Source organism: Amblyomma mixtum, chromosome 2 (genome assembly GCF_055824585.1).
Source record: "Amblyomma mixtum isolate Tamu chromosome 2, ASM5582458v1, whole genome shotgun sequence".
NCBI lineage: Eukaryota > Metazoa > Arthropoda > Arachnida > Ixodida > Ixodidae > Amblyomma > Amblyomma mixtum.
In genome coordinates, this window is record NC_143013.1 from 131,478,296 (window position 1) to 131,492,631 (window position 14,336).

General features: G+C 47.6%; 1 protein-coding gene across 1 annotated transcript in view; it reads right to left on the minus strand.

The window, feature by feature from the left end:
* Window positions 1–13,721, minus strand: part of LOC149360923 (arylsulfatase B-like) — a 139,135-nt gene extending 125,414 nt beyond the window's left edge. Inside the window, exons 1-4 of the mRNA XM_089567955.1 lie at window positions 13,494–13,721; window positions 12,858–13,355; window positions 11,791–11,898; window positions 4,991–5,349 (exon numbers count right to left, since the gene is read on the minus strand). Coding sequence (XP_089424081.1) covers window positions 4,991–5,349; window positions 11,791–11,898; window positions 12,858–13,355; window positions 13,494–13,721 — 1,193 coding nt within the window. The remainder of the gene's footprint in view (window positions 1–4,990; window positions 5,350–11,790; window positions 11,899–12,857; window positions 13,356–13,493) is intronic.
* Between the last annotated feature and the right edge of the window lie 615 nt (window positions 13,722–14,336).

Here is a 14,336-nt window from a genome sequence, read left to right on the forward strand (position 1 = left end):
TTGGTGGCTGCCTTGTTCCACGTGCTTGACGCTAACTAAACGGCTGTTTCAGCTGAAGCTGCTGCGCAGAGCAACCCTCAGCTCACACTGAGAAAAGCATCGAGTTCTAGCACGCTTCCGGCTTTAAACTGTGCCGCATTGGCCTGCTGCAAATGCTCTGTCCGCTTCCGTCGCGAGCGCGTCGAGAGCGCGACTGCATCCGCAGTAACATCTGGCTACCGCGTAACCATTCACCTCGTTTTTATAAGGTTCAAAGAAGTCCTTGACAACGACCTTTAGGCTGCTGCTTTAAAAACATGGTTGAGAAAAGCGCGTTTTGACTGATAATAGATAATATCTCTAGCGTTATATCACTATGGAAACTACAGATTCCAGAAAACTGCCCGCCTTGGAAGTCTCTGGCCTCCTCCCCGCCGCTCCTTCCCAGCGTCTCCGGCCTAGCCGTCCCTCTCCACGACACACCAGGCAGGCTCAACACGAGCTTTGCGGCACGTCCTGTTCGCACAAATGTTCTCTGCGCGTCTTTGGCCCTGCCTCCTTGCGCTCCTTCGTGTCCACCTGCGATCACGTCCACTGAAGCCTCTGCTGCGCCTCAATGTAACAGTTTCCACCCAGAGAAAAATTCTGCCCTGTCCCCGCCACACAGCTCTTCACTGACGTTGTCGCCAGCGTCTCCTGAAGAGATGGATCGTTCTGCAGCAAGAGCCGTTCGCGGCTTTTGGCATTACCGTGTGCCTCGTCACAACAGCCAAAAGCGCAGAAGGCCTCTCTAGCAGCGTTGAAGCCGCGATCAGCTGATGCTAAAGATCCCTCGGGAAGGACTAAGCCTTCTAACCAAATCCGCAGCCCCTCAAAAGGTCCCCAAAGCACTAAAAGTCATACGGAGCAGGATGAGGAGGCCAAACCGGTGACAGCAGTAACAAGCATGACGGTTGTCACCAGCCCTATATTTTCCCGAAAAAGACCGTGAACCGGTGTCAGCGCGTCTTCAAGCCAAACCAGGACACTGACGTTGGACTTCTTGCTCCCTAGCGGTGTTAGCGTAGTGTCACGTATCATTGTAGTGTCCGTTCGCACGCGCTCAAGGCCGCAAGAACGGGCCGTTATTATTTTTGTTCGTGACGCGAGAAGCGACCGGTCTAAGCTAGATTGTTCACAGCCATGAAGGTCTGCCTCTACGTTTTTCGAGATTACTTTAGTTGAATTTGACCTGTTATTTTAAAGGTTCCTTGCAGGCTTCAAATTAAGCGATGCCGCTAGCGGCGAGCATTTGTAGTTCGACGACTGACGAGAACGTTTGTTGCTTACGCCGCTGCCGTGCAGTTTACTTCTTTTATGGGCGCAAGTCAGCCCCATTAAAGAGCTTCGTTTGCAAGTCTTGCTGCTGTCTTCCTGAGCGCTTGACTGCCGTCAATACAACGTGACATCTGGTGGAGGTGCTGGGTAGCCTTCCATTTAACGGACACCCCCTGCAAGTCGTGACGCATGCCGTCTGAGTCACTCACTGGAGGACCTGACTCCAGTCCACCGCGCAAGCCGACGTCTGCTAGGGCACGCACCTGAGTTCGGGACTCTGCCAGAGCCTACCTGGAAGAGAAGGCAAACAGCAACGTCCACTATGAGCTTGCCCCAGACGTCGACTCTAATCATTCTGCAGCAGTCGCGGGTGCCACTAACCTTCGACGCCTCTCCTGGCGCCGACCCCGAGGATTGGCTGGAACAGTTGGACCTTAGTGAAAGCACATTGAGAACACACCGGACAATGTAAAGCCCTACGCAGTTCACACTCGTGAATTTAGTTCGACAATGGAGTGTTTTTCAGCAGGCGCTCTGTATGTGCGAAAGCATGCATGATCGCTATGGTATTGGATATAATATCTTCGGTACCTAGCCTGGAGTGTTTTATAGCAGTTATGACATTGATAGACACGGCAGCATGTCCACCGCCGATAATTAGCGAAGTTTGTTTTCGCCATTGGAGAAAACACCTTGCCGCTCGCCTTCTGACTTAAGTCTGAACCAGAGAGCGGCGTTCGGGCCGCCGGCCTTGTTAACCAGATCTTGCCACTCGCGCTGGCCATATTGCAGCGCACAGAGCTTATATATAAGCAAACTTTTTACACAACGCTGACTTCCGCAGGCCAAAACTGACTATCGTCCTGATTAAAGACATCAGGAATATTTTTGTGAATTAAAAGGTGACCACTTTCTTTTCTGGAACGTACAGTCTTTGCCAAAAGTAACCGGGCTAGACGGTTCGCTTCTCAGTCGTATCTTGAAGCTGTTATGCCAGCTCTCAAGCTCTAAATGTCCGTACGGCAAGGAGAACCATTATCCTCATCTTCCAAGGAGCTTTTGATCTTTAGGGAGGCCGTAAGGGCTCTACTATTCGAATGAGAAGCAAACCATGCAGCCTGGTTACTTTTGGCAAAGCCTGTACATCTGTCTAAGTGGCTACTTTGCAGGTCTAGGGAGGACCACCTGTGGTCATGAAATCGCCTTCCATGAAATAGGAACGACGCCAGTCTTCCACACCCGACTGATATAGCTTAAGAGCATCTTCCTGTGTTCCAGGGCAGGTTTTGCATCATCTGGTTGGTGATGCCGTCGGAACCTGGTGCACATCGACGCCGGAGGCCACTCAGCGCTGCCTGTAGCTCTCGAAGACTGAACGGGGCATCCATAACAGATGTTGACGTAGCTGGTAGAGTACAGGTAGAGCGCAGCAAGAAGTTTCGACGTTAGTCAGAAGTCAGATCACAGCCAGACTCTACGACACTTGGAGGTCATTCCCTTGCGTCAAAAGAAACGAGGAAAACAGCTCCAGTGGCCAATAGCGCGTCTCAGTCCGCATCTTTTGTCGAAGTTGTGAGTCATTGTGTCGCGTAAAACAAGGAGCTCAAAGGTCGGGATCTGTCCGACCTTCTACGTGTTTTGTATCAAGCCCTGCGGTCACATGTCCGGGCGATGCAGCCTGGTACCCTGAACTTTTTTCTGCAGTTGGTACTTTCCTTTGAGCCAATGATTACCGCCTTCGCAGCGAACTTTATCCTCTAATAAGGCTGGTCTTCATCCTCGTGCTGCAAAAAAACGAACAAAAGTGCCGTTTCTTAAGCACTGGAACTGTGCTGGGATTGTAGGTCCTTTAGCAGAGCTGAAATTATTTTTTGAAAGAGACATGTGTTCCTATTTTGGCGTTGTCGGAAGCTGGCATGCCAAATGGAGATATTTGAACCCATATGTCGCCCATAAAAATTGCGCTATTAAGTCCTTTCCTGCAAGAAGTGCTGCGCTTTACATACGCCGAGAGGTTCCTCATGTTGCTTTGAACGTCACTGATTTTTGCACTGACAATATTGAGGTAGCGGCTGTGAGGACAAGCCTCGGCTCCCGAACTCTCTCGGTTGCATCACCCCGCCGCGGTGGCTCAGTGGTTACGGCTCTCGGCTGCTGACCCGAAAGACGCGGGTTCGATCCCGGCCGCGGCGGCTGAATTTCGATGGAGGCGAAATTCTAGAGGCCCGTATGCTGTGCGATGTGAGTGCATGTTAAAGAACCCCAGGTGGTCTAAATTTCCGGAGCCCTTCACTACGGCGTCTCTCATAGCCTCAGTCGCTTTGGGACGTTAAACCCCAATAAACGAAACCAATATGTTGCATCAGTTTATGTGTTTCCGCGGAAGAAGGTATCATTGGATTTGTTTCTACAGCAGTTTTCTGACCCTGCCCAGCGCCCCGAATTATCTGTGGTGACTTCAACGCCCATCACCCTGATAGGAACACAGATTCCCGCGGACACAAACTTGTACAAGTTCATGGTTGAAAAACAGCGCACAAAAGACTAGACACAAGAGTAAAGGCGACGACAGGACAAGCGCTGAACTCACAACTAAGGCTTTATTTCGAAAACCTGGGTATATAAGGAAGGCATAATCATGGAAACAAAATTGAACAAACAAAACTATGACAATGATAAAACTAGCGTGCGCCCGAAGCCCAAAAACCGCCAAGAAACGTGATCTCGTTATCACTTAAAGCAACCGAAGGTTTGCTAACGCAGCCCCGTTGCTCCGTTGCGATGAAGTATGCTTCTGCTACTTCCCGCGTGGTTTGATCTCTGTGAGAATACAACACCATTGCTTGACTTAACAAGGCAGTGCACTTTTTCTTCTTCTTTTTCATCGCTGCGCACCCCTTACAATGAGTAACAAGATAAGATTGGTCATTGCCTTTTTCTAAATTGTTGTTGTGTTCTTTCAAACGCTTGTTCAAGCAACGGCCGGTCTGTCCGATGTAGCGGGCTCCGCAGGAAAGGGGAAAGCTGTAGACGACACACGTGCGGCAGTTGACAAACGGATCCGTGTGCGCGACACCGCAAACCTTTTTTCTTTTTCGACACTTTCTTCCTTTCTATCGCAGCACACACTTGTTTAAGCTTGACAGGAGCAGACAGCAAAACATCAACGTTGAACCTTCTTCCTACATTTTTCAGTCCGTGGGAGACTTGGTGCAAATATGGCACAACTGAGGTGCTTTTCTTTTCTTTTTCTGGACTGTTGAGTGGTGCATTCAGGGCCATCTGTCGCTTGAAGCACTTAAGTAATCTTGAGCAAGCCTCGTTCACCATTGCATCTTGGTAGCCGGCATTCCTTATCCTCGTGAGTTGTGATCGGAAACTGTCAGCAACACAGTGGTGGCAGGATTTTATCAATGCAAACCTCAGGCAAGAACTTACGATGCAATTTTTCACCAATTTTGAGTGCCCCGATTGAGAACTCAGCAAAGGCTTTACAGACCTTGGGTTGTATTTCCAGCAGACATGCTCACGGGCGAACCGCAGTTGCAAATCTAAATACTGTAGTTCATCGCTTACGGGCAACTCGAAAGTGAACAGCAGTCCAGACCCGCATTCTTTAAACACTTTGACGATGTCAACCACACTCGCATCGAAGCGGTCGCGTTCAGTGAAAACCAGATAATCGTCCACATACCTAACGGCGGTGTGATGCAGTCCTGTCAAGTTCTTTTCAAGGTCCCTGTCCACATACATCAGGAAAATTTCACTCAACACGGGAGCAACGCTGGACCCAATGCATACTCCAGCTTTCTGCGAGTAGAACTTGCCCTCCCAGCCTACGAAGGTGGAACGTAGGTAAAACCGCAAAAGCTCAAGGAAACTTTCAACGCTCAGTCCTGTGTTGGTGCAGAAAACCATCTCGTCATTCTCTTCTGTGATGAACATCTTCACCCGCTTAATGTAGTAAAGGTCAGTGACCTCGATACTGAAGGCAACACTGTTGTGGGGGTTGTGGTCTTTTAGGAAGGTTACTAAAGCATCTGAGTTGGCGATCTTTAAAGGGTCACAAAAGTGCAGAGAGGAAAGGTGTCTTTGCAGGAAAACTGACACCTGGTGCTGCCAAGTGTCCCTCTCTGACACGATAGCCCTAAACGGGACGTCCGCCTTATGTGTTTTTGCGGTGAAAAATACTTCCAAATGCAGCTTCTTGCATTTGTTGACCTGTGTGCATAACCGCTCAAGGCCAAGTTCCTTGAGAAGATCAACAGCTTCCTTCTTTACCCTCGCTTCTTTCAATGGAGCTACATCAAAGTTTTTCGTAACAGCTGCCAATGCTTTTTCCTGGAACTGAGCTTCAGAAAGAATGGTGAAGTATCCTTCTTTGTCCGAAAGGATGACCCTCAGGTCCTTGGAGTGCATCCAATTTGCTATCGCGTTGATCGGACTTGGCTTGATGGTATTCCCCTTTGTGCGCTCTAAAACTTCAAGACATTCAGTGATGCATCGAGCCCTTTCACTTTCTTCTGCTTTCCTTGCGATGGACCTTGACATAGCTAGCTTTCCCGGCCCGTCTAGCTTAGGCTCAAAGGCATGCTTAAGACGCAGCTTAAGCACGTTGTTAATGTCAGGTGGGATCTGTTGCTCAGCAAAATTCAAAACCTTGCCTTCTTGAAAGCCACTTCTTTTCTTCTTGCTCGGTAGTTGCGGTCGTACGACGTTCCAAAGAAACTCAGTGAGTCGGTCAGAGGTGGCACACCAATGGCGGTACGAGCGGCCCGAGGTTTGCCGACTGTCGGTGACCCCACAGGAGACCAGCAGGCATTCCTTAAAATGACGGGCTTGCCGCCACGTCTCCGAGGCGAGGATACGGCACAACCTTCTCCTGTGTCCTGGAGAAGGCTTCAAGAACCCGAAGGCTGACAGAAGCTCCGGAGGTACGCATCCGAGTTTTACAAACCTGGCTTGGCAGACGCAGACGGCGATGAGTGGGGCGAGCACAGCAGGGTTATTAAAGTAAAGGTTAGGAACATAAATAGAGCCCGTTGCACAAGAAATATGACTTAGTAGAACGTTAAGTTGGGCGAGTTGGTATAGGTTCATGGTTGAAAAACAGCGCACAAAAGACTAGACACAAGAGTTAAGGCGACGACAGGACAAGCGCTGAACTCACAACTAAGGCTTTATTTCGAAAACCTGGGTATATAAGGAAGGCATAATCATGAAAACAAAATTGAACAAACAAAACTATGACAATGATAAAACTAGCGTGCGCCCGAAGCCCAAAAACCGCCAAGAAACGTGATCTCGTTATCACTTAAAGCAACCGAAGGTTTGCTAACGCAGCCCTGTTGCTCCGTTGCGATGAAGTATGCTTCTGCTACTTCCCGCGTGGTTTGATCTCTGTGAGAATACAACACCATTGCTTGACTTAACAAAGCAGTGCTTCTTCTTCTTCTTCTTCTTCACCTCATTATAATGGCACATACCCACGTGGGGGGATTGGCCAAGGTGTAGTGGTATACATAAGAAAATTTTCATAGGATTAAACGTGAAATTTGAAAAATGTATTCATGAAAAACGACAGAAGAATAATTGAAGTGAAATAACAAAGAACATTTTGGCGAGAATAATAATAATTAAAAAACAAAAACAAAAAAAACTCCGAGATTTTTAAAGGAGTTAGCAAATCAACCTACCAGTTGCATTTATGTAATCATGTAGATTCCCACAAATTGAACTCAAAGCAAATCCTTTGGCGCTCGCTCCGAACGATAACAACACTGGCATAGATAACGGGAGCCCTAGCCTGGAGAGAGGGACCTCCAGGTAAATCTTTCTCTGAAGTGCGAACTTTGGGCAGTAGAGCAGGAAATGGTCCACAGATTCAACGACCCCGCATGAGTCACATAGGTTTGTTGGAGACCAGCCACATCTGCATAGGTATAAATTTAAACTGGGAATCCTGCACCGCAGTCGCGTCATTGATACCTCACACTGCCTGGTGTTACACGAACGGACGTTCCATTTATACGCTAAGTGCTGATAATCAGCAGTATTTAGTAGGGGATCGCGTAACCTGGCTGATATGTGTTGGAACCGCTGAAACCTGGAGATCGCCAGCAGACTGAAATTCGGGACGGGATGCGTTACTGGCCCGTCAAGGGCTGACCTTGCTAAATAATCAGCCACCTCGTTGGAATGAATGCCTGCATGACCAGGAATCCAGACAAAACGGACCTCCTTTAAAGTGGACGGGACAAAAAATCGCAGGAAGCGGCACAAAAAATCTTTTTGGGAAGTTTCAAGGGAGACTAAAACTGACAAGCAATCAGCCAGGATGATCACGTGAGATACATGACACGGAATTTTGTGCAGGGCCATTCCAAGAGCCAAAAATTCCGCAAAGAATATGGGGATGTAATCTGGGATGCGGACAGAATAGCTCCATGCCAAATCCTGCGAAAAGATGCCAACTGCAGCTTTTTGGCCGCTGACGGAGGCATCAGTAGAAAGCACCACATGATGGGGGAATTCCGCTATATGATCAGAAAGAATGCCGTTTAAAATGTTTGTGGGCATGTGTTTCGCATGAGATGGGAAGATGTGGTCAAAATGGAATTCCACTGCTGCCGGCGTGTGGTCAACCCACTGCAAGGAACTGAGATCAACACCAATCGGGGTTAAAAGTTTCTGCGTTAAGGTAATTTGTGGCATTTTATATCGTGGCCAATGATGGTAAAAAAATAAGGCCTGCTGAGACACAAAAATAGGAGTACTGACATTAGTCATCGGGTCCAACGATCTGAGGAAAGTTCGCACCGTGAGTATTTGAAAGCGGGAAATTAAATCGGGCATACTGGCTTCGAGATAAAGCAGGGCGTTTGAAACTGATTTTGGCAGCCCAAGGCAGAGACGCAGAGCACGCCTTTCCAGTAAGATTAAGGGTTGGACCTTGTAGTTTGCGCTACCAGAGAACAAAACGCAACCAAATTCAAGTATAGGTCTTACATAAGCTTTGTAAAGTAACAATAATGTGTCGCGGCGCATCCCAAACCTTTTATTGGCGATTCGTGTCAGCCGACCTAGAGCGCGTTCTCCTTTACGCACGTTGTTCTTGATATGAAGGCTCCAATCTAAGGTTGGATGGTAAGTAACACCTAGATATGTAACAGATTCCACTTGTGGAATCAGATTAGAGTGATGGGCTAATGAAATGTACAAAGGCGTGTCTGGAGGAAATACCAGTGTGCCACATTTGTTAACATTCAGGGATAAATTAATACGGTGCAACCAAACTCCAAGAGCATCCAAATATCCCTGCATAATCTGGTAAAGCGAATGGATATCCGTGGCCGAGGCGAAAAAAGCTATGTCATCTGCATACACAAAAACTGTTATATCAGGACGGATGGGGATGTCACTGACCAAAATATTAAAAGCAGCGGTGATAGTACCGAGCCTTGCGGCACTCCTCTTGATTGATGGTAAGTATTAGAACGTAGGGTACCCTCTGCGCAGTAAAAGTATCTGTCCTTTAGAAATTCAGATACCCATGCATAAATGTAGGTTGGAGGATGCAACTGCGCAAGTCTCTCAAGTAAAATAGTATGTTCTACACTATCATAGGCCTTTGCTACATCAAGAGTTACCAAAGCTGAAACTTCTCTTCTGCGTATCGAGAGCCGGATTCTACTCTCAAGATCCACATGCGCGGTCCATATAGAGCATCCGCGACGAAAGCCAATCTGTGCTGGGCTAAGGCCATTAACATCCTGAACATGTTTTGTGAGACGGCTGTGCACTACCCTTTCAATTAATTTGACTAAATTTGAAGTTAGTGCAATTGGCCGAATATTGTCTAAAACGTACCCTTTACCAGCATCTTTCCTCAATAAAATAATTTTCGCCATCTTCCAAATGCTTGGAATCCATGCATTGTTCAATGAAGTATTGACAATATCTAAGAGGTTGCTTGTGAAATCCTGGGCTAAAATTTTAATCATACCAACAGTGACACCATCTTGCCCGGGAGCTGCAGGGTGCATCATTGCCAGGACTGAGAGGAGCTCTGCCGCATCAACCTCGGTATAATCTGAAGAGGGTGTGATTGCGCGCAGAGGGACATTCCTTTGAGTCTGGAAACGTACCGCTAGTCCCTGAGCAATACTATCCAGGGTTTCCTGAGCCTGTTGGGGTGATAACACTGTTGAAGAAGTAAGGTGAGGGACTGGAGAACTCTTGTTACGTTCCATAAATCTATATAGGGCCTTCCGATTACGAGGATTTGAAAGATAAGTGTTCAAATTTTGGTTATAGTCCTCCTTGGCTTTTGCAATTGTTTTTTTGAAAGATGCAGAGAAAAATTTGTAATTTAACCAATTTGCTGGACTCTGGTTGCAGGATAGCCTCTTCCAGGCCGCTTTTCTGCAACGATAGGCCTTCTCACATTCTTGTGTCCACCAGGGAGACGGCTGTTTATTAGAGACTGCTGCGGGCACAGTGAATATTGAATGGTCTACTGCACTTTGCAAAAATGAAACCGCCTGCTGAGCTCTGTCATCCCGGCTAGTACTGACTATAGAGGCAAGTGAGGCGGACATCAAACTTTTATAAATATTGTGGTTGACAAATTTATGGTTTACACAACTATTTTTGTGCGGAGATAACCGGATAGTGAAAGTTATAGGAAAGTGATCACTAGAAGTACCCGAATCTTCTGTCAACCAGTCAGTCACCTCAAGCCTACCTGCCGATAATGTTAAGTCAATGGCTGAGCGAGCACCACCTCGCATAAATGTTATATCTCTTGAATTACAGCAGCGTACAGCATTTGCAGACAGCCACGACCAGAGAAGCTGGCCGCAGGAATCAGTGCGACTTCCCCATTCACTGTGGTGGGAATTAAAATCTCCCGCAATAACTACACTACTTGCGCCAGCCACCAAGCTGTCTAAGCAGTCTGTCCTCTGTACACCTAAAGGAAAGTAGGTATTAGCAATTGTAATATCAGCACACTGCGGAAATGAAATTTTGAGCGCTAAAAGCTCACAGTCAGGGAGAAGAATTTTGTTAGAGATAGATGCCTGATGACATATGTGTTTAGAAAGCATGATTACCAATCCGCCTCCCCTACCAGCATTTCGATCTAATCTGAAAATTCGAAAGTTTTTCATTGAAAATGATTTATAAGGTGATAACCACGTTTCTTGTAAAAGCACGATATCAGGGTTGTGTTTCCGAATAAGTAGTTCTAGATCTGGAAGAGAAGAGAATACAGAGCGGCAATTCCATTGTAACACTTTGATACCTGCCATGATTACTGACCAATTGAAGAGGCAGACACCGCCTCTTTGAGGATATCAACATTGGGAAGAAGTTTTGGTGGTCCTTTTCTAGCTTTCAACTGATGAGAACTAGATTTAGATGGAGACGAGGAAGCACGACGCTTCTGCGTAGAACACGACATTTCAACATCTGTTGTGCAGACATCGGTACAACATGCATTGCTAGGAAGAGAGATGTTAGGTGGGACCTGGGAAGCATCAGGAGGTGATGCTGGGCTGCTAGCAGTAGCGGCAGAAGCTGAAACAGACGCAGGCTTCGCTGCCAGAACGGATGGAGATGGTGACACAGATTGAACTGCAATAAACTGAGCCAACGCCTCAGAAAATGTGTTTAGCATACGCTCAACAACATTGTTAAGGGCTTTTTCTACAGTGGAGACAATGGAGGCAGTCAAGTTGGACTCAATATCCCCAACAGAAGCGCGCACACGACTAGCGTATGAATCCTTCTTCCTGTTAAGAAGAGCGTAAGCATCGGCTCTTGAGCATCGCTTCTCTTTGATTATGTCTAACAAGCTGCGCTCCTCACAGCGTTTTGCGCAGTCGGCATCATCTGCTGGGTGGTTATTACTGCAGAGGCAACAATGAGGCTGTTCTGAGGTGCAGTTATCCGCAGCATGACCTTCGCCACACAAACGGCAGCGGGTCTCTGACTTGCATGCTTTGCCGCTATGCCCGAACCGCCAACAGTTGGTGCATTGAAGTGGGCGCGGTTGTAGAGTGTCTACACGGTATACTATAGGCCAGATTTTTAGTTCAGTAGGGCAGGAAGTGCCAGCAAAAGTTGTTATTACCGATTCAGTAGCAACACGCGAGCCGTTTATTTCTCTACTGCACCGATATACCGAAAGGACTCCAACACCTGCATCCTGAAATTCTTCTAGAATTTCTTGCGGGGAAGATGCTGGGTCCACACCGCGTACAATGCCCTTGACGCATGCAAGTTGCTCTGGAATGAATGCTTTTACCGGTAGTGAACTGAAAATTTTGCACTGCAGCAAGTCAGCCACGCAAGCGATATCGGACGATTTGCAGACAATGCCTCTACGGCCAAATGGGCGCACTTCAGAGATCTGAAGATAGTTGGCTGTCAATGATCGTAGTTCCTGTTGAATAACTTTGGGTGTTTTCATTTTGATCGCCCCCTCACCGATTGGGACGAGAGCCACAGGAATTGCCTCAATGCCATTTTTCTGGAAGCACTCAAGCGGCAGGCTTTGGGCTGGCAAGCTGGCAAACCAAGCTGCCGACCCTCCACCTGGGGAGGTCAAAGACATCTCACAGCGAAACGCCCCCTCAGGTTCACATTAACCTAACCTTAGCCTAAGCCTTGGCCAAAAACCCCCCAACGTAGAACGGCCTCACCAGTGAAGAGCAATCCGGAACCACCAGGAGAAGCAGAGTCCAGCAGCACAGTCCAGAAGCAGCAGCGTTCGACACAGCGTTCGACAGCGTTCGACCGGCTCCGTCGAACCGGCTATCGGGGAGGTCTTCTTCTGCCTTCTCTTCTTCTTCTTCTTTTTCATCGCTGCGCACCACTTACAATGAGTAACAAGATAAGATTGGTCATTGCCTTTTTCTAAATTGTTGTTGTGTTCTTGCAAACGCTTGTTCAAGCAACGGCCGGTCTGTCCGATGTAGCGGGCTCCGCAGGAAAGGGGAAAGCTGTAGACGACACACGTGCGGCAGTTGACAAACGGATCCGTGTGCGCGACACCGCAAACCTTTTTTATTCTTCGACACTTTCTTCCTTTCTATCGCAGCACACACTTGTTTAAGCTTGACAGGAGAAGACAGCAAAACATCAACGTTGAACCTTCTTCCTACATTTTTCAGTCCGTGGGAGACTTGGTGCAAATATGGCACAACTGAGGTGCTTTTCTTTTCTTTTTCTGGACTGTTGAGTGGTGCATTCAGGGCCATCTGTCGCTTGAAGCACTTAAGTAATCTTGAGCAAGCCTCGTTCACCATTGCATCTTGGTAGCCGGCATTCCTTATCCTCGTGAGTTGTGATCGGAAACTGTCGGCAACACAGTGGTGGCAGGATTTTATCAATGCAAACCTCAGGCAAGAACTTACGATGCAATTTTTCACCAATTTTGAGTGCCCCGATTGAGAACTCAGCAAAGGCTTTACAGACCTTGGGTTGTATTTCCAGCAGACATGCTCACGGGCGAACCGCAGTTGCAAATCTAAATACTGTAGTTCATCGCTTACGGGCAACTCGAAAGTGAACAGCAGTCCAGACCCGCATTTTTTAAACACTTTGACGATGTCAACCACACTCGCATCGAAGCGGTCGCGTTCAGTGAAAACCAGATAATCGTCCACATACCTAACGGCGGTGTGATGCAGTCCTGTCAAGTTCTTTTCAAGGTCCCTGTCCACATACATCAGGAAAATTTCACTCAACACGGGAGCAACGCTGGACCCAATGCATACTCCAGCTTTCTGCGAGTAGAACTTGCCCTCCCAGCCTACGAAGGTGGAACGTAGGTAAAACCGCAAAAGCTCAAGGAAACTTTCAACGCTCAGTCCTGTGTTGGTGCAGAAAACCATCTCGTCATTCTCTTCTGTGATGAACATCTTCACCCGCTTAAGCAGGGTGTCGTGAGGAAGGCTGTAGTAAAGGTCAGTGACGTCGATGCTGAAGGCAACACTGTTGCGGGGGTTGTGGTCTTTTAGGAAGGTTACTAAAGCATCTGAGTTGGCGATCTTTAAAGGGTCACAAAAGTGCAGAGAGGAAAGGTGTCTTTGCAGGAAAACTGACACCTGGTGCTGCCAAGTGTCCCTCTCTGACACGATAGCCCTAAACGGGACGTCCGCCTTATGTGTTTTTGCGGTGAAAAATACTTCCAAATGCAGCTTCTTGCATTTGTTGACCTGTGTGCATAACCGCTCAAGGCCAAGTTCCTTGAGAAGATCAACAGCTTCCTTCTTTACCCTCGCTTCTTTCAATGGAGCTACATCAAAGTTTTTCGTAACAGCTGCCAATGCTTTTTCCTGGAACTGAGCTTCAGAAAGAATGGTGAAGTATCCTTCTTTGTCCGAAAGGATGACCCTCAGGTCCTTGGAGTGCATCCAATTTGCTATCGCGTTGATCGGACTTGGCTTGATGGTATTCCCCTTTGTGCGCTCTAAAACTTCAAGACATTCAGTGATGCATCGAGCCCTTTCACTTTCTTCTGCTTTCCTTGCGATGGACCTTGACACAGCTAGCTTTCCCGGCCCGTCTAGCTTAGGCTCAAAGGCATGCTTAGGACCCAGCTTAAGCACGTTGTTAATGTCAGGTGGGATCTGTTGCTCAGCAAAATTCAAAACCTTGCCTTCTTGAAAGCCACTTCTTTTCTTCTTGCTCGGTAGTTGCGGTCGTACGACGTTCCAAAGAAACTCAGTGAGCCGGTCAGAGGTGGCACACCAATGGCGGTACGATAGAAAGGAAGAAAGTGTCGAAAAAGAAAAAAGGTTGCGGTGTCGCGCACACGGATCCGTTTGTCAACTGCCGCACGTGTGTCGTCTACAGCTTCCCCTTTCCTGCGGAGCCCGCTACATCGGACAGACCGGCCGTTGCTTGAACAAGCGTTTGCAAGAACACAACAACAATTTAGAAAAAGGCAATGACCAATCTTATCTTGTTACTCATTGTAAGGGGTGCGCAGCGATGAAAAAGAAGAAGAAAAAGTGCACTGCTTTGTT